The sequence below is a fragment of the Anolis carolinensis genome, chromosome 2, assembly GCF_035594765.1.
Source record: "Anolis carolinensis isolate JA03-04 chromosome 2, rAnoCar3.1.pri, whole genome shotgun sequence".
Lineage (NCBI taxonomy): Eukaryota > Metazoa > Chordata > Lepidosauria > Squamata > Dactyloidae > Anolis > Anolis carolinensis.
Window position 1 is genome coordinate 1075573 of NC_085842.1, and position 24488 is coordinate 1100060.

The window sequence follows — 24488 nt, forward strand, 5'->3', positions numbered from 1 at the left end:
GCAGCTGGGAGTTCTAGTCTAAAAAGCACAGGCAAGGAGATGTATCCATGCTGTGGCCTTGTCTCCACTGATTGGGGAAGACGCTGAGCATCTCCTGAAAGTAGGGCAGGAAGTGCCCGGTTCTAGGTGAGGTCCATTGCCCTGAATCCACTCCTGGCTCAAGTCAGAAGGTTAAGGGAGCTGCCCACAGTGCTGAATTATAAAGTAAAGCATATTGGGTGTCCCGCAAAAAGATAGCTTAGGTTCTCCCTGCCCCCTGGAATCGGTAGCCTCCAGATCTTGGACAGTTGGATCTGAGACATGCACTTTTGAAGTGCTCTTCCCCTGCCTCTGTGCTTCTTCAATCAAGCACACCGGGACTCTGTATCTCGGGCAAGAGCCCTTGATGGTTCACTGTTTATCATTGTTCCAAATTATTTACACTTACTCATACTCAGACGGTCATGGTGGAAGAAGAAGAGAAAGATTAAGCACACAGTTAGGCCTTTTATCTCTTCGCTATGCATTCTTATCTCAATGTTGACACCCCAGACATTACATGTCTCTCACTTGACTGGAGGTGTCATTCTGGTCCAACCTTTCTAGGCACTGATTTTGACCCCTCAGTTACCCATGCTACCTGCCACATATCTTGGGAATGATTTTTCCTGACATATAGCTCCAATCAATTAATAAAGCCTTAGTGCCCAAGATAGTCCTTTACAGTTTGTACTAAGTGCTAGGGCCCAGGGTCATTGCCTGTCCTTTCAGAAAGCTACACGGTGAGCAGATCTTTAAAGTAGATTCAGGACCCTGGGAAGATTGCAGAGTTCCTGGGTATTCCTCATTGTATGTGATGTCAGAAGGGTGGTGGTTTTGCTCTGAGCTGGATTCCTTGGGAGTCCGGACTTAAATCCAAAAAGGATCCACTGTCCTCGAGGGTTCAGGGTCAGGTGGGGGTCCCCGATTGCGAATGCCCCCTTAACGCCTTGTGGCTTCCTGCCCTGCTTGGAGCCAGGAGGGAGCCCCCAGCCCGCCCCCCACGGCAGAGGAGAAGGAGGAGGCGCTCCCCGGCGTGGGGCTGGAGTACGAAGATGCCTATGGCGAGGAGCCTGAAGGCCAGGAGTCGGAGCTGGGCCCCGTGCTCTCGGCCCAGACCCCACACGGCGGCGGAGGCGTAAGTGGGCCCCGGTCCTCCCTGTGCCTTTCTCTCTTGTTGCGTCACTTCCTGTCTTCTGCGACCACTTCCTGTCGAGCACATTTGCCTGCACTGCTCAACGACGTCACTTCCTCTTGGCTGGCTATTGGGTGCCATCTTGGGCTGGCTTCTGGATTACAGCTGTGTTTCTGTGTTGTGTTGTTGGTGTTGTTCATGTTGTGGTGTTCTTTTACACTCCTCCTGTTTTGTGTCTCTGGATGCTGGCTGTGGATCAAAGCTGTCTGCCGTTACTTTCTGTTTGTCACCTGACCATTTCCTGTGGGCTGTGGGGTCACTTCCTGCTCAGAGGTCGTCATCTCTTCCTTCACTTGGTGGGTGTCGTCTTTCTCCATCTCTCTGTCCTATGACATCATTTCCTGTGACACTTTTGTCGCCGTTTTGTAGCATCGTCCCCTTTTTCTAATTGAGTCTCTTTCCTATTATGTGTTGAATTGTTCACGCATGCGTGTCTTGTCTTCCCCCCTCCATGCTTCTTGTGACGTGCCCTCTTTGATGATGTCACATCCTGCAATGTCTTTACCTTATTTGTTTGTGTCTTCAAGTTGGTGATTTGCTTAGAAACGGGTTGTCGTGACCCTGGCAACAGGAAACAGTCCTATGGGCTCTCTCCTCGTTCTCTGATGTCATCATGGGATGTTATGATGTCATCATACCCCCACGGCCAGGCCAATCCCCACTCTCCCTTGTTTTATGATGTCATCATGCGACATCATGATGTTATCATACTACCAGGCGAATCCCCCATGCCTAGTTTTATGACTGTCATCATGTGCTGTTTTGATGTCATCATGCTACGGGGTCAACAACATCAGACCAACCCACACTCCTCTTTGTCCTATGATGTCACAGATGTGATGTTATGATGTCATCTTGCTAGAGGACACATCATCATATCACACCAGACCAGCCCCACTCTTTGTTTTATGATGTCATCATATTATGATGTCATCATAACCAGAGGAGCACATCAAACCCACCCTAGTCCTCCTTGTTTAATGATGTCATCATGTGAAGTTATGATGTCATTGTTCTTAAAGGGCAACACCACTGGATTGACCCAATCCTCTCCTATTCCTCCTCATCCTGTGATGTAATGTGCGATGCTATGATAACATCGCACTACAGGGCCATATCACCAGGCCAATCCCCCTTGTTTTATGACATCATCATGTGCGGCTATGATGTTCTACATGTCATCATGTGATGTTATGATGTCATTATATAACAAAATGAAACATACACACCTGCATTCCCCAACATGGGCTATTGGGCTCACGGGAAAGGCCATGTGGTCAATTACAAGCGGTTTCACGCCTGGACAATCGAACGGAGCAAAATGGGATTCAATGGGAATGATTGTCCTCCCCACAAAATCCCCATCTTTGATTCAAAAAGGACTCATTAATAAACACCCTCCAATATCAGAAGTTTTAAAAAATGCTTCAAGCAAACAAACAAACGAGCCGTTGCAAATAGTCTTCATTATACAGTAGAGTCCCGCTTATCCGACTTCCACTAATCGGACACACCGTATTATCCGACACCCTGACGCCCTCCCTCCCTCACCAGGCCAGGTCCTGGTGCTGCCGGGACCCGGCTGGTGAGTGAGCGAGGGATGGAGGACAGGCGAGAGAAGGAGGGCCACAAAGGCCCTTCCTCGCTCACTTGCTTGCTCACTCACTCGCCCAGCCAGGTCCTGGTGTTACCGGGACCCAGCCAAGTGAGTGAGCGAGGGATGGAGGGCAGGCAAAAGAAGGAAGGCCACAAAGGCTCTCCCTCGCTCGCTTGCTCCCTCACTCACTCGCCCAGCCAGGTCCTGGTACTGCTGGGACCTGGCCAAGTGAGTGAGCGAGGGATGGAGGGCGGGCAAAAGAAGGAAGGCCACAAAGGCCCTCCCTCGCTCGCTTGCTCGCTCACTCACTCGCCCGGCCAGGTCCTGGTACTGCTGGGACCTGGCTAAGTGAGTGAGCGAGGGATGGAGGGCGGGCAAAAGAAGGAGGGCCACAAAGGCCCTCCCTCGCTTGCTTGCTCGCTCACTCACTCACCCGGCCAGGTCCTGGCGTTGCCGGGACCTGGCCAAGTGAGTGAGCGAGGGATGGAGGGCAGGCAAAAGAAGGAAGGCCACAAAGGCCCTCCCTCGCTCGCTTGCTCGCTCACTCACTCACCCGGCCAGGTCCTGGTACTGCTGGGACCTGGCCAAGTGAGTGAGCGAGGGATGGAGGGCAGGCAAAAGAAGGAAGGCCACAAAGGCCCTCCCTCGCTCGCTTGCTCGCTCACTCACTCACCCGGCCAGGTCCTGGTACTGCTGGGACCTGGCCAAGTGAGTGAGCGAGGGATGGAGGGCAGGCAAAAGAAGGAAGGCCACAAAGGCCCTCCCTCGCTCGCTTGCTCGCTCACTCACTCACCCGGCCAGGTCCTGGTACTGCTGGGACCTGGCCAAGTGAGTGAGCGAGGGATGGAGGGCGGGCAAAAGAAGGAAGGCCACAAAGGCCCTCCCTCGCTCGCTTGCTCGCTCACTCACTCGCCCGGCCAGGTCCTGGTACTGCTGGGACCTGGCTAAGTGAGTGAGCGAGGGATGGAGGGCGGGCAAAAGAAGGAGGGCCACAAAGGCCCTCCCTCGCTTGCTTGCTCGCTCACTCACTCACCCGGCCAGGTCCTGGCGTTGCCGGGACCTGGCCAAGTGAGTGAGCGAGGGATGGAGGGCAGGCAAAAGAAGGAAGGCCACAAAGGCCCTCCCTCGCTCGCTTGCTCGCTCACTCACTCGCCCGGCCAGGTCCTGGTACTGCTGGGACCTGGCTAAGTGAGTGAGCGAGGGATGGAGGGCGGGCAAAAGAAGGAGGGCCACAAAGGCCCTCCCTCGCTTGCTTGCTCGCTCACTCACTCACCCGGCCAGGTCCTGGCGTTGCCGGGACCTGGCCAAGTGAGTGAGCGAGGGATGGAGGGCAGGCAAAAGAAGGAAGGCCACAAAGGCCCTCCCTCGCTCGCTTTGCTCGCTCACTCACTCACCCGGCCAGGTCCTGGTGTTACCGGGACCCCGCCAAGTGAGTGAGCGAGGGATGGAGGGCGGGCAAAAGAAGGAAGGCCACAAAGGCCCTCCCTCACTCACTTGCTTGCTCACTCACTCACCCGGCCAGGTCCTGGTACAGCTGGGACCCGGCTGAGTGAGTGAGCAAGGGACGGAGGGCGGGCGAGCGAGCACCTATCCTGTTATCCGTCAGTTTCACTTATCCGATATTCTGCCAGCCAGTTTATGTCGAATAAGCGAGACTCTACTGTACTTCTGAAACTTCCCCTCGTTTTCCTTGAGTCCCAGGCTGCGTCCTGTCAAAGTAATGCATTTCAACACCACTTTAACTGCTATGGGAGTTGTAGTTTTGCAAGGTCTTCAGCCTTCCCCGCCACAGGGAGCTGGAGCCTCACCAAACTCTAGACCCCGGGGTTCCACAGCAGTTAAAGTGGTGTTCAACTGCATCAATTCTCCAGTGCAGATGCTTCCTTGGCAAAACTTTCCTAGAGCTTCGCTCTGCCTTGAGTCCTGTTTGTTCAGGAGTGTTTTCTCTCCCTTTTTTTTGGCCGAGAAGCCTCATTCCTCGCCTGCTTTTGACACAAATATCTTTTTGTTTCCCATTCGCTCCCAGTCCTGGCCTGTTTTCTGAAAAGGTACAACCAGCTCCACTTTTTTGCACATCCGCAGCGGTTGGTCTTTCCATTTGCCGGCTGAAAAATGACCTCTTTTTTTTTTTAAATCTAACCCAAAATCCCTCCAGTTACACAGCCCAACAATCCCAAATGAATTGACTTTGAGCAATCTCCTCCTCATTCAATATAGTCATAGAAAACTCAAGCATTGCCTTTGATTTGGCAACTATTTTTTTAAAATTACAGATTGAGTCCTCTTTATCTAGAAATCCAAAATCAGGAATTGTCCATTTCGGATGATAATTTATATTATTTATATTAGTATAATGTTTGAAATAGATATGAATGGAGGCAAATAGAGGCAATGTTGTGATCCGCGCGTAAGCTGAGGAACAGATCGTCTAAGTGCTAAGTGCATATTAATGTAATAATATAATATATCTATATGATATATGCATATATACTCATATTTAAATCATATATATATATATATATATATATATATATATATATACATACAGTAGAGTCTCACTTATCCAAGCCTCGCTTATCCAAGCTTCTGGATTATCCAAGCCATTTTTGTAGTCAATGTTTTCAATATAGCGTGATATTTTGGTGCTAAATTCATAAATACAGTAATTACAACATAACATTACTTTGTATTGAACTACTTTTTCTGCCAAATTTGTTGTAAAACATGACGTTTTGGTGCTTAATTTGTAAAATCATAACCTAATTTGATGTTTAATAGGCTTTTCCTTATTCCCTCCTTATTATCCAAGATATTCGCTTATCCAAGCTTCTGCCAGCCCGTTTAGCTTGGATAAGTGAGACTCTACTGTATATGTATATATATATATATCTGTATAAGACGTCTATGAAACATCAATTGATTTCCTGCTTAGATGCGAGTCCCATCTCCAAGATATCCCAGAAATCCAGAATCCCAAGAATTTCGGATAAGGGAGACTCAACCTGTATTATTATTATCCATGTCATCTTTAATCCATGCATTGAAATGAATTTGGAGCCATTCGCAAGGATTAGTTTCCTTTCTCATCCATATTTTGGGTGACTTGGCTTCATTTGAAGCTGTTCTCCACTCACACCCCATTAAATCTCCTTGGATGCTGGGCTTCAATTGACCGTTTTAGGACAAAACTTCTAGGAACATCTACGTGATGCAATCAATGCAGTTTAGCCTCACTTTCGCTGCCATGGCTCATGGCTTTGGAAACGTGGGAGTTGCGGTTTGACAAAGTCTTGGGGTTCCTGTGCCTCTCCAAACTGTAACTGTCAGGATTCCATAGAACCAAGCCATGGCGATTAAAGTGCATTCATTCCACAGTGTAGATGCAGCCTGGGTCTTAAAACTCCCCAAAACCGTCATGGATTTAGGGTTACTTTCTTTCCGAGTTCCTTGGCCTGCAAAACAGAGGCCAAGGAATGGAGCGTGGGAATGGACATAGAGCATGGGAAATGGGACAGGAATGGGAAAGGAGAGCGTGTGTGACTTGGGGGGTGTTGTTTCCTCACGGTTAGGTTATACTGACTCTGCCCCCCTTCCTTTGCGGCTACATGTCTGTGACCTACAGGTCCTCCATGGACCCAGAGGCATGAAAGGAGAGAAGGGAGAGCCGGCCGTCTTCGAACCGGTAAGTGCCTTCGACCTGATGCCACGCTCTCTCAGCCTCGGAACGAGACCCTAAGACGCTCCTTGGAAACCCCGAACCCCCTGCATGTTGGGCTCCGATGGTCCCTTTTGGGACTGGATGCAGTTATCCAAGGGATTCAGCGAATCTCTGGGTCTGAGCAGCCCTCCTGTTTCCCCGAGCGAGAGAGAGGAAGAGAGAGCGACTGTGCTGTTTGTGGTTATCTCAGAACAGCCCGGGACTCCCAGGCTCCTTGCTTTCGGTGCCGCAAACAATGGCTCCTTTCACTTCAGGGAGGAGAAGCAAGAGCGCGGCCACCTTCCCTCAGCAGGAGGGGGACCGGCCAATAAGGCACCATTGTGGCCCAGCTGGCCACCCGCCTGGCCCGGAGCATCAGAGGAGCCTAGACCTGGAGCCATCCTGTCCACCCCGCTTCTGCCACACAGCGACACACGGCCCAAGCCCTCCCGGCAGACGGCCATCCAGCCTCTGACAAAAGCCTCCTGAGAAGGAGACTCCAGGGCTCCATTGTGTCCTAGTCTCTGGAGCAGCAGTGGCCGACCCGAGAACCTCTCTAGGTCATAGAATCATAGGCTCATAGTTATATTCTGTACTAGTGTATGTCCTCACTATTGCCCAAGTACGCATTCTCTGAATAAGGCCTCCCATAGAACAACCCATTGAGAGGAGCCTCCAGTGGCCTAGGGGATAAGAGCCTCCTGACTTGAAGGTTGGGTTGCTGACCTGAAGGCTGCCAGGTTCAAATCCCACCCGGGGAGAGTGTGGATGAGCTCCCTCTGTCAGCTCCAGCTCCATGCGGGGACATGAGAGAAGCCTCCCACAAGGATGGTAAAAACATCAAAACATCCGGGCAATGTCCCCTGAGCAACGCCCTTGCAGACGGCCAATTCTCTCACTCCAGAAGCAACTCCAGTTTGCTCCTGACACGAAAAAAAAACCATTGAGAGGGACTCATAGAGTGTCCCCTGCCCTCATTGTATGTCTCCCCCTGGGATAGCCTTTCAATAGCGTATATTCATATCTAGAGGTCAGAAGCTGATCCTTTCTGTCTCTATACTGTCCTCTTGTAGATGCATCTAAACATTACATATATACAGACCTAGAGGTCAACAGCTGATCCTTTCTATTTCTATACTGCCCTCTTGTGGCTGTAGCTGAGCACTGCCACCCTGATTCCCTTCAGGTAGATACTGTAGTGGTGAGGTATAAAGTTTATTTATGTTATTTATACTGCCCTCTTGTGGCTGCATCTGAGCATGGCATACATACAGACCTAGAGATCAGCAGCTGATCCTTTCTATGTACTGCCCTTTTGTGGCTGCATCTGAGCATGGCATACATACAGACCTAGAGATCAGCAGCTGATCCTTTCTATGTACTGCCCTTTTGTGGCTGCATCTGAGCACTGCATAGATACAGAACTAGAAACCAGCAGCTGATCCTTTCTATCTCTATACTGCCATCTTGTGGCTGTAGCTGAGCACTGCCACCCCGATTCCCTTCAGGTAGATACTGTAGTGATGAGGCATAAAGTTTATTTATTATGTTATTTATACTGCTTTCTTGTGGCTGCATCTGAGCACGACATACATACAGACCTAGAGATCAGAGGCTGATCCTTGCTATCCATATACTGCCCTCTTGTGGCTGCATCTGAGCACTGCATATATACAGAACTAGAGACCAGCAGCTGATCCTTTCTATCTCTGTACTGCCATCTTGTGGTTTTAGCTGAGCACTGCCACCCCGATTCCCTTTGGGGAGATATTGGTGAGGCATAAATGAAGTTTATTTATTATTTTATGTATACTGCTCTCTTGTGGCTGCATCTGAGCACTGTATACATACAGACCTAGAGGCCAGCAGTTGATCCTTTCTATCTCTATACTGCCCTCTTGTGGCTGCATCTGTGTATTGCATACATACAAACCTAGAGGCCAGGAGCTAATCCTTTCTACATCTACACACTGCCCTCTTGTGGCTGCATCTGTGTATTGCATACATACAAACCTAGAGGCCAGGAGCTAATCCTTTCTACATCTACACACAGCCCTCTTGTGGCTGCATCTGTGTATTGCATACATACAAACCTAGAGGCCAGGAGCTAATCCTTTCTACATCTACACACTGCCCTCTTGTGGCTGCATCTGTGTATTGCATACATACAAACCTAGAGGCCAGGAGCTAATCCTTTCTACATCTACACACAGCCCTCTTGTGGCTGCATCTGTGTATTGCATACATACAAACCTAGAGGCCAGGAGCTAATCCTTTCTACATCTACACACTGCCCTCTTGTGGCTGCATCTGTGTATTGCATACATACAAACCTAGAGGCCAGGAGCTAATCCTTTCTACATCTACACACTGCCCTCTTGTGGCTGCATCTGTGTATTGCATACATACAAACCTAGAGGCCAGGAGCTAATCCTTTCTACATCTACACACTGCCCTCTTGTGGCTGCATCTGTGTATTGCATACATACAAACCTAGAGGCCAGGAGCTAATCCTTTCTACATCTACACACTGCCCTCTTGTGGCTGCATCTGTGTATTGCATACATACAAACCTAGAGGCCAGGAGCTAATCCTTTCTACATCTACACACTGCCCTCTTGTGGCTGCATTTGAGTGCTGCATCCATACAGACCTATTGATCGGTTTTTGGGGACCTGCTCCCAAAAGGAGTCAATTTTTGCAGTCAAACCCCTTCCAGTATTTTAAGTGGGATTGTGAAGGGTTTATGTGTCCCAAATTTGGTCCGGATCCATCAAGCCAGGTAGGAACCTTTGTGGAACAAACATTCGTACTTTCACTTTATATATGTGGAGTTCCAGCTCCAGAGAGATGCCCTGGTGGAAGAGGCTGGTGTGTCTCCTGGTCACAAGCACCCCCTTTTCGCCCTCCTCTCCCCCTTTCCTTTCTCTGCAGGGAATGCTGGTGGAGGGACGGCCTGGCTCCGAAGGACCCCCGGTAAGACTCCTGGGGGGCAGCAGGGTGGGTTGGGGGGTGTGTGTCCGGAATGGCACCCCACAAGTGGCAATGGAAGTCCATTGTGCCCCCTTTCTTTACCCCACAGGGCATGAGCGGACCCCCCGGCACCCAAGGGCCCACCGGACCCCCAGGAGACGCTGGCGAAAGGGTGAGTGAGTGCCATTGAGAAGGGAAGCGGAAAGGCAACGTATAGAAGAACAAATCCTTGAAAGACCGGCCATAGAAGACCCATCCACATGCCACTGTATACATTCATACCTAGAGGCCAGCAACTGATCCTTTCTATCGCTATACTGCCCTCTTGTGGCTGCATCTGAGTACTGCATACATACAGGTCTAAAGGCCATAGAAGACCATGTAATGCAGTTTCATAACTGCATTATATAGTCCACATAATGCAGTTCAATGCAGTTATGTTGTTATGTAATGTTTGTGTTGCTTTTATGACTGTAAACCGCCCTGAGTCCCATCCGGGAGATAGGGCGGTATATAAATAAAGTTTTTTTTTTTATTATTATTATTATTATTATTATTATTATTATTATTATTATTAAACCACATTATTAAACCACATGATATGGCCATGCAGATAAGATATGATTAATTGGAATTGAAAGGGAATATCTTTTTTTGGGGGGCTGTGTGTAGAGTGATATTGAAGTGATGAGCTCAAGCTGAATTTACAAGGGTCCAGATGGATAAAATCAGTGATATGCATTTGAAGTCAGGGTTAGGTATTAATTTTAGATATATATTGACTTGTACTTAGCAGGAGGTGAAATGCCATGAAGTAGAACAAGAAATCTATGTAAAAGTGTGATGGTTGGGGAAGCTATCAATTCAAAAATATATTATTATTATTATTTTATTATGACACAGCAAACAAGATAGACATGCTGGATTCCGTATCACAAAATCACAAGTCGGATAATTCCCAAGTGTCTAGGACTGTGTGATGTATTTTCGGATGATGTGTGCAGATCCCAGTCGGGTGGCCTTTTGCAGTTGGCAGATCGTGATTTTGTCAATGCCTATTGTTTCCAAATGCCGGCTGAGATCTTTTGGCATGGCACCCAGTGTGCCCATCATCACCGGGACCACCTGCACTGGTTTCTGCCAGAGTCTTTGAAGTTCAATCTTGAGGTCCTGAGAGCGGCTGAGTTTTTTTCTGTTGTTTTTCGTCAATGCGACTGTCACCTGGGATGGCGACATCAATGATCCAAACCTTGTTCTTTTCCACAACTGTGATGTCTGGTGTGTTGTGTTCCAGAACTTTGTCAGTCTGGATTCGGAAGTCCCACAGTATCTTTGCGTGCTCATTCTCCAATACTTTTGCAGGTTTGTGATCCCACCAGTTCTTTACTGCTGGCAGGTGGTGCTTGAGGCATAAGTTCCAATGAATCATTTGGGCCACATAGTTGTGCCTCTGTTTGTAGTCTGTCTGTGCAATTTTCTTACAGCAGCTGAGGATATGATCAATGGTTTTGTCGGTTTCCTTGCACAGTCTGCATTTTGGGTCATCAGCTGATTTTTCGATCTTGGCCTTGATTGCCTTTGTCCTGATGTCTTGCTCCTGGGCTGCAAGGATCAGGCCTTCTGTCTCCTTCAGGGTCCCATTCATGAGTCATAGCCAGGTCTTCTCCTTGTCAGCTTTTCCTTCAATTTTGTGAAGGAACTTTCCAAGTAATGTTTTGTTGTGCCAGCTGTCAGCTCTAGTTTGTAGTGCGGTCTTCTTGTACTGATTCTTTGTCTGCTGTGTTTTGAGGAGTTTCTGTTTTTGTTGAGTTATTATTATTATTATTATTATTATTATTATTATCATTATTATTATATTGTATTATTTTAATTCATTATTTATTATTTTATCCCCCTGCCCCTGGTGTTTGGAGAAAGGTCTGGATGACTTGAGGGCCAGAGGGAAAGGGGGAGCGGGGAAGTCTCCATGAGGAAGAGCTGATACTTTCTGCACAGCGCTGGGTTGGGCTGGATGTCCTCAAGGGCCCCTTCCCCTCCTGCCCTGGACTGCCCTTCTCACCCACCTCCCCCCGCTTTCTCCCCGCAGGGCCCCCCTGGACGGCCAGGCCTCCCCGGCTCAGACGGGACCCCTGGACCCCCCGGCTCATCCATGATGCTCCCAGTAAGTCAAGTATGGGAGGTGGGGAGGGATCTTAGTCTACATCCACTTCCACATATCCAGATTGTTTGTCTTGAACCTTTTGGAGAATTATGATTTTTGGAAAGGCATGACCGTGTTAGAAATCATAACCTTTTGGGAAAACGATGCCACAACCTTTTGGGAAATGGAAATCCCCATAACCTTTTGGACAATGTCATTCACCACCATTTTGGGGAAATCAGGAATCTCCCTGAGAAGAGTCCAAAACTTGCTTCAGTCAACCTTCCCCTTAGTGGTAAATACCCACTAGCATTCATGCAAGGCAATTAGGTCTCTCAGCTGTTAGACTGATATGCCTAGATCTCTCTTTGAACTGTTAGGGAGAAAGATATGTCAATGCACAAAATACACACACACACATATGTAGCAGAGTTTTAGAAGTGTTCTTTCAGTTGCCCAAAAGACATCTCCTCTCCCTTAAAACATCTTGGTTTAAATCATGCTCTCAAGAGACAATATAAGTAGACTTCTTTAAAAGTAACATAGTTGGTTTACTCACAAACTTCATGTATTCAGCATACAGGCACTTTGCATATCAGTCCAGTTACAGATAGGACTTGAAGTAGTTCCTCTGTGCAGGTCACACAGGGCATCTTTCTCATAATCTTAACAGTCCATAGTCTAAAACATCTCTCTGTTCTGAGAGTCTAAGAGAGTCTCTGTCTAATCTGAAGTCCAATGGAGTCTGAGATCTAAAATGGAGTCTGAGCTCTGAGCAATCCCAGATCTGGTCCCCAGCATCATGATCTTCTCCAAGCTTTCCTGTCTTCTCATGATGTGGTCTAAAACATCTCTCTGTTCTGAGAGTCTAAGAGAGTCTCTGTCTAATCTGAAGTCCAATGGAGTCTGAGATCTAAAATGGAGTCTGAGCTCTGAGCAATCCCAGATCTGGTCCCCAGCATCATGATCTTCTCCAAGCTTTCCTGTCTTCTCGTGATGTGGTCTAAAACATCTCTCTGTTCTGAGAGTCTAAGAGAGTCTCTGTCTAATCTGAAAGTCCAATGGAGTCCGGGGTCTAAAATGGAGTCTGAGTCCTGAACAATCCCAGATCTGGTCACATGGTCTGCAGCCCCTCCCACAACGAGTTACGGAAAACTGCATACCAATACACACATATACAATGCAGTAAGCAAGCTGAATTATATACAAACAGATAACTAGTGGAGGCTTGAAGAAGGTTTCTGTTTCCAACAGAACTGGGTTATCTGAAGTCCACACTGCCATATAGTCCAGTTCATATAGCAGTGTAGATGGGGCCCCGGCCTGTGTCTGCACCAGGCCTGCAGAGCGTGGCAGGAGTCAGGGGCCGAAACTGAAACAGGCGAAATCTCAGATAGGCTTTTAGCACCCCGCTTCCCAGCCCAAGATATCGTCCATGATTGCATATATTGTCCAAACCATATTATAAACAAGGGGCTGTTTTGATTAATATCAATAATTGCACTTGTTATTTAAGATTTTAAAAAAATGAAATCACATTAATATCATTCCCTCAATAAAATAAATAAAGTAAAATTACTTTGCAAATTAACTAAATGTAAACCGGAAAGATGTATCCAAAGATGTATTATCCTGCTTACTCAGCAATCATAAAACGACAACAACGACAATAAGTATGACTAATAATGTATGGTGGTGCAGTGGGTTAAACTGCTAAGCTGCTGAACTTGCTGACCAGAAGGTCGGCAGTTTGACTTCACGGGACAGGGTGAGCTCCCTCTGTTAGCCCCAGCTTCTGCCAACCCAGCAGTTCGAAAACATGCAAATGTGAGTAGATTAATAGGTACTGCTTTGACGGGAAGGTAACGGCACTCCATGCAGTCATGCCCATGGCCGCATGACCTTGGAGGTGTCTACGGACAACGCCGGCTCTTCGGCTTAGAAATGGAGACGAGCACCAACCCTCAGAGTTAATGTCAAGGGTAAACCTTTACCTTAATGACACTATGCAACACTATGATTTTGTTCCTGGGTTATAAATATCATTTCCTAATTGGTTCGAACTGCAAAAACTTTGTCTTTGTGGAGTGAAGGGATATCACTCAGCAGCACATTTTTGCTCTAGTTTTTCAATAGAGTCTCAATCAATTCAACATACCGTATATACTCGAGTATAAGCCGACCCGAATATAAGCCGAGGCACCTAATTTTATCACAAGAAAACTGGGAAAACATTGACTCACGTATAAGCCGAGAGTGGTAAATTTCAGAAATAAAAATAGAAACCAATAAAATTACATTAATCAAGGCATCGGTAGGTTAAATGTTTTGGATATTTACATAAAACTCTAATTTAAGATAAGACTGTCCAACTCTGATTAAATCATTATTCTCATCTTCTTCAATGTAAATGCCCTTATGTATCCTTTTAATAATAATAGAGTAAAATAATAAATGTAATAACAATAATAATATCAGAGTGAAATAATAAATGTATTAAGAATAATAAAAATAATGTTAAATAAATGTAATACTAACAATAATACTAGAGTAAAATAATAAATGTAATAATACCAATAAAAATAGAGAACAATAATAAATGTACCATATATACTCGAGTATAAGCCAGCCAGGACCCTCACTTGCGTATAAGCCAAGGGGCTTTTTCGGTCCTAAAAAAGGGCTGAAAAACTAGGCTTATACTCGAGTACAGTAGAGTCTCACTTATCCAAGTCTCGTTTATCCAACGTTCTGGATTACCATTTTTGTAGTCAATGTTTTCAGTGCATGGTGATATTTTGGTGCTAAATTTGTAAATACAGTAATTACTACATAGCATTAATGTGTAATGAACTATTTTTTTCTGTCAATTTTGTTGTATAGCATGATGTTTTGGTGCTTCATTTGTAAAATCATAACCTAATTTGATGTTTAATAGGCTTTTTCTTAATCTCTCCTTATTATCCAACATATTCGCTTATCCAACGTTCTGACGGCCCGTTTATGTTGGATAAGTGAGACTCTACTGTATATACAGTAGTTTGTGGCACAAAAACAAAGTTTCTGGAGTACGACAACTACTTTCGAAGTCAGGACTGTGCAATTAAACAGGAAATGAGACTTTCAAACCAAGATCAGAATTTTTTCCAAATGTTGTTACGTAGTGAAACTAGCATTAGAGGATGGGTACATAAGCTAGTTACTAATAAAGGGTGGTCTTGGGTGAGTCGTACTTTGCCCGCAAGAAAATGGACACCCTCTTGTGCCTGCACATATCAATTCATAGGCTATGCCTTTGGTGTCCTCTTGGCTTTAGATACGAAGCCATGGTCATGGTGCCGCCTGGTTGGATCTTGGGGTTTATAGTTCTCCAAGGCACTTCCAGTTCTCAGCTCCTTGTGAGATTGAGTGTCCTTCTGAATGCTAGGATCCCAAAGGGGTGTGACATCTGCTTTCTCCCTTCCCCAGTTCCGTTTCGGGAGCAGCGGCGGGGGAAAGGGCCCGGTGGTGGCCGCCCAAGAAGCCCAGGCCCAGGCCTTCCTGCAACAAGCCCGGGTGAGTGGCCCCCATTGCGGGACGTGTGGATTTGTGTTTTAACCAGCTGCTATAAATCACTACTGACCAAGAGGTCATGAGTTCGAAGCCCGGGTCGGGTTAAGCCTCCGACCATTAATAGCCCCGGCTTGCTGTTGACCTATGCAGCCCCGAAAGACAGTTGCACCTGTCAATCAGGGAAAATTAGGGACGCTTTATGCGGGAGGCTAATTTACAACACCATAAAACTGCCAGCAAAACACGAGGAAAGGAATGAGGAAGTACAGCCACTTCTGGACGGTGAAGCAACAGCTCCCCCTGTGGCCAGAATCGTGAAGCTGGATAAATGTTAAAAAATGCCTCTGAGTCTGTCTAATGTATGTTGTTTGTCTGTTGGCATTGAATGTTTGCCATATATGTGTTCATTGTAATCCGCCCTGAGTCCCTTTCGGGGTGAGAAAGAAGGGCGGAATATAAATACTGTAAATAAATAAATAAATAAATAATGTGTGTAAAGACAGAGATTCTGGACCGCACCCCGTTGCCGGAGGGAATTCCTTACCCGGTGAGGCCACAGGAACCAAATGCCCTGGGGATACTGGACTCAGTCAGCAGTACTACGTGGCAAAAAGATCTCGGGATCCTTGTTGGTCGGGAACTTGAACCTGAGCCAGGAGTGCAATGCTGCAGCGCATGTGGGACTCCACGGAGGCAGGAATCCTCGTCAAGGGCATTTCCATGAACACACTACAATGCTTGAGGAAGGAAGGATTGCCCGCAGAATGTAGACCCACAAAGTGCGCTGCAATGAACATCAAGCTCAATAACTATTTTAAAAAGTCAGAGTTCAACCAAATGATGCGCTGAAGAGCATCCCTGCGTTTCCCAGACCCACAACATGCTGCAGCGCATTATAATAGACCACAAAATGGGGACTGCCCAAACGTTCTCCAAGGGCAGAAAGGGGAAACCTCTTCCCTCAGTTGTTTTTTTCCCTTTCTTTTCACCCCATAGGGCTTCAGAGCACTGATGCGCATCTCTCTGGAAATGGGAAAGAATCTCCCAAAGTGATTTGAGGCCAGGTTCCATGTTTGATGCATTCACTTTCTTGGCCTCTGACTGGTCTAGAAGAGCCCTCAGACTCATGGAGCCATAGAAGTGGAAGGGGCCCCCAAGGGCCATCCAGTCCAGCCCCCTTCTGCCAGGCAGGAAGACACTGTTAAAGCATCCCCAACAGATGGCCATCCAGCCCCTGCTTGAAAACCTCCAGAAAAAGAGGAGACACTACTAGATTCAGCCTTCCTCCATGAGGTTCTTTTTTGAACCTGAGCCAACAAGGTGATGCTGCAGCAAAAAAGGCGAATGCCATCTGGTCTCCCATTCAGAATGGGAGTGAAGGGAGTTTCCAGCGAGACTAGAAAAGCAATGGAACAGTGAATTCAAATGGCAGGAAAAGCATTTCACATAAATATTAGGAGCAACTGATGGTAAGAACTAAGGAAATATGCTGCTGCCTGGCAGTCCTGTGCCGTCTCCTTGCTGGAAGCCTTGGAACAGAGGCTGGATGGGCATCTGTCTGGAGGGCTTGGATTGTGTCTTCATGCCTGCCAGGAGATGGGACTAGATGGCCTTTGTGGCCTCACCCAGCTCTGGATTCTTGGATCCCATCATTACCACTCTAACCTGCTATGGTGGTGCCTTATGGCATCCCGGGATTTGTAGTTTGGCTGTAGAGTTTTGCAATGCTGCAATTCAGGGGAGACCACCAGTCTAAGTGCCCCAAACTACAAATCCTAGGGTGCACCAAGGGTGAACCCAGTGAGGTCTTCTACTGCAACATGCACAAAATCCACATTTTATTTCGCAGATGTCTAACTGACTCCCCGTATTTGTCTTTTCCCCCAAAGATGGCCTTGCGAGGCCCCCCAGGACCCATGGGATACACCGGCCGACCAGGCACCATGGTGAGTCGTTTTTCCCTTAGTTTTTCCCCCCTCTGAACTTGTGTTGAATTTTCAGCAATACAACTAGAATCCTCCTAATTAGAGATGAGAATAAAACAAAACAGTACTAAAAGATTGTATTTTTTCTACTAGAATAAGGGTTTAAGGGGGTTAATGTTATAGGATTTTGAGCTTGCAAGTGCAGGAGTCATATGTCAGGGTATGCCATGTGTCTAGGACTTATTGCTAATGAGTGCTACTGTATATAGCAATGTAAATAAAGATTAAGTACCGTTGGATTCAACTGAATATTCGACTGCTGGCGTTTTGATTACCAGTGCTGATTCTCCGTATGAGAAGGCAGCCTGGAGAAGGAGGGACCGGTGAGACCAGGATGATGATTTTGGAACCCACCCTGCATGGCAAGCAGAGTCTCACCAATGCCCCCGACATCATACACCAAGAGACCCTGGGTGCATCTGCACTGTAGAATTAATGTAGTTTGGGACCACTTTCACTACCATGGCTAAAGGCTAGGACAAACAAGTGTCAAACTGCATTAATTCTACACCTCAGTGTTGCACTCTAGGCTTGGAACACCTCTTCACCCAGCACCACACAGAGTCCAGCAGTTACTAACTACAGCAGTTTATTGACAAAGCCTGTACAAAAGGGGGGAAAGGGCATTTCCCAAAAAGCAGGGGGAAAGATGCTATGAAATAGCAGTAGTCCATAGGTACAAAAGATCAATAGTCTGAAATAGCAAAGTACACAAAATCCAGGAAGCAAAAATATAGGCATAAATCCATAAGCAAGAAGACAAGAACTTTTCCAAGGCAAAACTATTTCAGGAACACAGGCAAACACAAAAGACTTGATTCATGAGCATGAGAGCTGAAACAGGATCTTGATTCTATGGCAACGTTGTCTGCTCTGGAGACACAAGTAAACAGCACTTAATTTAAGCTCAGGTCCGACCAAGAAGCCATGAGGTCATGCCTTTGACACCTGGTTCTCAACAATTTCTCACAGAGTCTTTCTGAATGCCTAATTAATCTATCCTTGACTCCCTCCGTGCGGAGGCCTAATCTGATATCATGGGAAAACTCCCCATCTCCACTTGCAGAAGGCACTGAAGGCCAAATCCCAAGAAAAATGGACTTTTCCCCATTTGCTAAGGAACTGATATTGGGATCCCAAACATCCCCTGTCTCCTCTGCAACTGTTGGCACTTCTCTCTGATCCAAGGCCTGCAGAGCACCTTGATCACACTAGATGTGACTTGCAGTTTCTCAAGCCGCTCCTGACACACACAAAAAACCAAAACAAAACAAAAACAAACCTTGATCACGGGCACACAGACACCGAGGAATCCCCAGCATCTTGCTCCTGAACCCCAACACCCAGGTCCATGAGTTTGGGTTCCTGAAGCTACTTCCCAATACATATCTGCAGGGGATACATTCTTGAATTTATGGTGGAGAGAGCAAACAGTGGATAGTAACGAAGCCTGTTGTAATAAAAGACTTCTCCAGGAAGTCATTCATTTCAGTAGGGTTTGTTGTTATCCTCTGGAGGAATTCATTAGGTACTATTGAATCCTGAGATTTGTAGTTGAGGGAGGGGTTACTGAGAATCCTTTGCCAGAGAGCTCTAGTGCCGCCAAGGACTGCAAAGCCCATAATTCCATTGGGTGACAGTGCATTGACATAGCAGTTTGATACCATTTCAACTGGTGATGATGGGAATGCCATTCTTTTCCAGGGTCAACCCGGCAGCAACGGCATGAAGGGCGAGTCCGGAGACTTTGGCCCCCAGGTGAGATGACCGCCTCCCCTCTGCCCCGTCTCTTTCCTGATGTGAACCAGGAGAGAGTGGACTTCCCTCAGTGATGATGATGATGATAATTGTTCTTATTGTGTTTATCTTCTCCCTTTCAGGGGCCAAGGGGACCCCAGGGATTGACCGGAGCCCCAGGGAAATCTGGACGACGAGTAAGTAACGCAGTTGCCTTGGAGGAAAAGGCCTCTGTGTCTACAGAGAAGGGGGCCTGGGGTTTCCGGAGCAGGGGTGCTCCACCTGTATTGGCTTTTCAGGAGTGAGAGGGAGGCCGGGGCCAAGGGAAGGGGCCCCTCCTGACTGCTCCTCCCTCCAATTCCTCTTTATAGGGCCGCGCCGGGGCCGATGGGGCCCGAGGGATGCCCGGGGAGTCCGGCAACAAGGTCAGTGGCAACCAACTTCAGCCCTTTGGTGAGCCCTGGGACTATCCCTCCTGGGTCGCCTCTTTCACAGCTTAGGATCATTGAACACTAGAGTCGGGAGGGACCTCCAAAGGCCATCCAGCCTCCACTTAAAGATCTCCAGAGAATGAAAGACTCCTCAATTACTTTCTCAAAGACTGTTTCCAAGCCAGGTGTCCCCTGTCCTATCTCTGTGCATTTCATTATTATTGTTGCACTCCAGGCCAGGAAACCCCTCTGAACTTAACCACCACACTCCAGTCCAAGTTAAATAAGCAAAACCGTTTATTGAAAGTTATATAAAAAGCACATCAGCAAAAATAGTAAAAACTTCAAAATCTATACATATAAAATAGTCCATGGGGTTCAAGGTACAAGAGTGATCCAGAATCCCAAGGCAACAGAACACCCAGCACAGGAATACAAGAAAACCAGAAAGCATGAGGCAGTTTCAAGTTCAATACAAAAATCTGGGAACAATCCTTCAAACTTAGAAGCAAGAAACATGAACAAAGACAAGAAACTAAAAGTCTCTCAGCAGGCTTGACTAAGACTTGGCCAGCTGTTGTTTCAATAACAAACATTGACCAGACTGGTTGGAAAACCCACCTGGCCTCTCTAATATACACATGAAATCATGCCTTTTCCCATGAATTCCTGATATGGGTCTCTTCTGTAACAAGCACTGTGATCTTCGGAAATCCTGTTGAGCAGCACAAAGTTTATGAAAACGGAGTCTTCTATCAACCAGCTCATTATCTTGCAACTCATTATTCTCTCCGCCTGGGATTTCATCCTCTGAACTTGTTTCCCTAGAGAATGACTCCTCTGCACCTTCTTGGCACCTCTCTGGAATGGGACCTTCGCTAATGGCTGAGACACAAATCGATCCTTTTCAGGATTTCAAATCTCATGTTGGCTCACAGGCCCAGAGTTCCCATGATTTATTTTTCCATTTACATTGGTATCAGCCACAACTATGGGCTGCACTACAGCAATTATTGCCTGAGTGTCGTACTGTCCATTTTCTCCCTGTTGGCATTCATTGTGTTAGTTCTAGCCCTTCATCTCTCTCATCTGTGAAGGCCAATCCTCTCCTATGAGGGTATGAGATCTCTCCCTCCCAATGTGGTCCCACCATCTTCAAATCAAAATAGTTCATTGTGCTAGCCCAAGGCTATGACAGAAAGGTACAGGTGCAGGGTGCACAGAGCAGGACCCTCAAAGCAAACATGAAGCAAATGATAACAATCACAGGCCGAGCTTCATGCTTACACAGAGCAAAAAACAATGTGAATTATTGATAGTTACTGGAGGAGGGTCAAATTAACCCTCTGAGTCTCCATAGCTGTTGATGGCAATTTTATCTAGCTCTCTCTTTCTGATACTTTTGGCCAACAACGCAAGAGGGCCACTTTATATGTGACATAATCATTTGAGTCTCTTAGGAAAAAACTAAACCCACCATCCACAAATTCAACCAGTCTGCCTTCTATTCTGTCATCATTGAAGCCATTGATCTAGAAGTCAAGAACCTGTGTCTTTCCTGTTCTCTCCGCAGGGCGAGCGTGGTTTCGATGGCCTCCCAGGTCTCCCAGGGGAGAAGGGGCACCGAGTAAGTGGTCTGAATGTTGTTGTTGTTGTTGTTGTTGTTGTTATTATTATTATTATTATTATTAGATACACAACAAGATTAATGTCAGAGTAATGCGCACAGCGTAGCAGCAGATGAATGACGTCAGTTGAGCGCAGAACGAAAGGACGTCAGAGACGAAGTAAAAAGTATGTACAAAGTTTACTGAACAAAACAAACAGACTTGCAGACGATAGACACAGGACTTTCAATCTAGACAAACAGCACAGATCTTCTCAGCAGGCAGAACAGATCTCATCTGATGCAATCAGCTATATACAAACACACTTGTAGTCTGGACACTCCTATCTGGCTCCAGACACATATCCAAGGTCAATACAGCTTCTTACCAATTAACTCTTTACAGACTATAGCATTTCCTGGATGATGCAATACATGCTAGACACAAATTTCATTTAAACACTATCTGTACACAAATCCCACATTAATAATTAATACCTCAAACAAGATCACTCTGCTAGCTTTTGTATTGGATCCCACGTTGGACACTTCCCAAGTGTCTAGGACTGTGTTATGCAACGGCGAATAATGTGTGCAAATCCGAGTTGGGTGGTCTTTTGCAGCTGACACATGATGCTTTGGTCAGCGCTGATTGTTTTCAAGTGCTGGCCAAGGTCTTTAGACGCAGCACCCACTGTTCTCATCCCCACTGGGACCCCCTTGACTGGCTTATGCCAGAGTCTTTGCAGTTCAGTCTTTAAGTCCTCATATTGTGTCAGCTTTTCCAGTAGCTTCTTGTCAATTCAGCTGTCACCTGGGATGATGATGATGATGATGATGATGATGATGATGATGATGATGATGAATTGATTATTATTATCAAAACAGCAAACTCTCAGAGCTCTGCAATTCTTGCATTTATAAAAAGACATGAAAATGGGGAATGCGTGGATTGGGAGGAGCTATGTCTTATCAATTGATAAGTCAAAACCTTATCAAACTTTCAATCAATAAGTCTAGCTTTCAGTGAGCCTTGGTGTGATAAAAAGAGACTCTAAGCCAAGGTGTTCCAGTTCTAGGCAAGACAGGATTCTGATGTTAGGACACGTTTTAGGAGTTTTATGTAATAACGTGCTTTAATACTGCATTATTGGAATAACGCTGGGTTCTCAGTCCCACCAGAAACTACGTTTCTCGTGGACAAAGAAGGGGGAAATATGGAGGCAGCTATTCCAAGGGGGCAGCCCCTCCACATTCACTGAGACACAGGTGAAAAGTGACGGAATCGTAGATATCTCTGCAACTCCCAAAACAATATCACTTGCAGCTAATTGAAGTACATCTTGGGGTTGACTTGGATGTGGTGATGGTCTGGATCTTCTCCCTTTCCATTCTAGGGAGACACCGGATCCCAGGGGATCCACGGACCCCCCGGAGAAGATGGCGAGAGGGTGAGTTTGTGGTGTTTATGAACCAATATTGGACAGTATGGGGGTAACCAATATGAAGTTTGATCTCAGCATGATGGAGGTGTTTCTGATGAGTCAGGAAAGGCACTAAGCTCACTGTAGGTGGATTCAGATCAGAGTCCAGAGGCCCATGTTTCGTCATTGGCCTGGACTCTGGATTATTGATGCTAGTATGGCATCTGTGCCCCTTCCTTGAGCAGCCATATCACATCCCTTTTGGACTCCTGTGATGCGCTCTACTTGGGGCCACCCTTGGAAACTGTTGAGAATGATGAGATGAACTTGAAACATTAACTAAGGAAGGCAGATACTCAAAAGACTTCACTTTCAAAATACTGATTTGCCCAGGCTATCAGAAAGACCATTTCTCCTGATCAGGGCCTTGATCTAAATTACAACCACTCTCCACACTACTTTGGCCCTCCAGTTCACTCAAGCCCCATCCTTACTGCCATGTAATGCATGTAGTGAAAAGGTATTATATTGGGCTGGACTTTAGCACAGATGGTAAATCACCAGCAGTAATAAGATCTACCAAGCAAAAGGAGGCCAGTTTGAAGTCTGGTCGGGATGAGCATCCAACTGTCAAGCCCTGCTCTCTGTTTACCTAAGTAGTTAGAAAATAGCTGAGGTGTAAGTAGAGTAATTAGTTACTGCTGAAGGGGGAAAGGAAGGGGCCTGAGGCTGTTAGAAATGGTGGGAGTTGCAGTCCAAAACGCCTGGAGGGCCCAAGTTTGCCCATGCTTGACGTAGCTTCTAATTGCATAATATTGCCATATAAATAGGGCCTCAATCCCTACTGTGGCTTTTATTACATTTTTTGGATTTTCTTTCTCTCTGGCACCATCTAGCGCTTAGTCTTGAATCTGCAGGTTTAGAAAACTAAGTTCCACTTTTAATACAATTTCATTTTCTAACGGTGGTCCAGTTCCTAAACCAGTCAGATCCGCAGTTGAAACATTGAAAACATGAACTTTTTTCTGGATGACTGTCAGAAAATGGAATCGGTCAGAAAGTGGGAAACTTGGTGAAACAATATACCAGGCATGAATTGAAATGGGTTAACATACGTAGTTCACAATTTGAGGGCTTTTGCGAAACCTTTTCAGGATCGCCCACATGTATTCCCAAACTTGGCCCAAAGTATTATTTTAAATTAAATTAAATAAACCACGCATAAATGTGTGGATATGGCTATGTTCACCATCTACGGGTCACTGTTAGAAATGTAATTGGTTGAAAAGTGGAACACATAAACAATTTACCAAGCGAGGAGGACCCATAACTGGGATGGCACCACAGAGGAGGGAGAATGAAAACATTGACAGGTGAGCCCATTGTTCCTTAAGGACTGGCTACTTGATTTATTTAAAAAGCAAAGAGTGAGGTTATCAAAAGTGGGATGTTTGTTTTAGGGGAAATGAAGGAAGCTCCCCTTGAATCCTATGGGATTCCCTGAGTTTGTAGTTGATGTTGTTTATATTTCTTCTGATTTTAGGGAGATGATGGAGAAGTCGGGCAGCGAGGCCTTCCCGGAGAACCGGTACGGAAATACAATAACATAAAATGAATCTCTACTTTCCTTCTCCCCTCTGCTTCCTTGCTTTTCTTCCCCCTCTCCCTTTCTTCTCCCCTTTTCCCTTCTTTATCCCTCCCTGTTTAGATAGATTTGGGACGTTGGCCCTATGACCAGATGGCTTCCATGGTCAAGAGGTTACTTCTGCAGACCTTTCCAAGTATTGCACTAACACTGGGCTTTCCTCTTCCCTTCCTGTGTTTTTCTTCCAGGGACCCAGAGGTCTGCTTGGCCCCAAAGGACCCCCAGGAATCCCAGGACCCCCAGTAAGTGATCGGGAGGTGCTTTTCTCAACTATGCAGACCCCCAAGGCTCCTCATCCCACCACTGACCCTTTACTTTGTCCATCCATCCTAACAGGGCGTCCGGGGCATCGACGGACCGCATGGGCCGAAGGGCAACCTGGTGAGTAGCCACCAAGGCAAACCTAGTTAGGCGAGGAGGCTTATGAACAAAAGATCCTCCTCATAAATGTAAAGCAGAGTTACTTATTTGCAGCAGTGCAACCCAGC

General features: G+C 46.5%; 1 protein-coding gene across 1 annotated transcript in view; it reads left to right on the forward strand.

The window, feature by feature from the left end:
- The window catches only part of col11a2 (collagen type XI alpha 2 chain), a 116151-nt gene that overhangs the window by 34016 nt on the left and 57647 nt on the right, over nucleotides 1–24488 (forward strand). Inside the window, exons 9-23 of the mRNA XM_062974296.1 lie at nucleotides 998–1156; nucleotides 6433–6492; nucleotides 9442–9483; nucleotides 9590–9652; nucleotides 11567–11641; nucleotides 15089–15175; nucleotides 17062–17118; nucleotides 18862–18915; nucleotides 19038–19091; nucleotides 19266–19319; nucleotides 20899–20952; nucleotides 22329–22382; nucleotides 23899–23943; nucleotides 24189–24242; nucleotides 24337–24381. Of these exons, the coding sequence (XP_062830366.1) occupies nucleotides 998–1156; nucleotides 6433–6492; nucleotides 9442–9483; nucleotides 9590–9652; nucleotides 11567–11641; nucleotides 15089–15175; nucleotides 17062–17118; nucleotides 18862–18915; nucleotides 19038–19091; nucleotides 19266–19319; nucleotides 20899–20952; nucleotides 22329–22382; nucleotides 23899–23943; nucleotides 24189–24242; nucleotides 24337–24381 (957 nt within the window). The remainder of the gene's footprint in view (nucleotides 1–997; nucleotides 1157–6432; nucleotides 6493–9441; nucleotides 9484–9589; nucleotides 9653–11566; nucleotides 11642–15088; nucleotides 15176–17061; nucleotides 17119–18861; nucleotides 18916–19037; nucleotides 19092–19265; nucleotides 19320–20898; nucleotides 20953–22328; nucleotides 22383–23898; nucleotides 23944–24188; nucleotides 24243–24336; nucleotides 24382–24488) is intronic.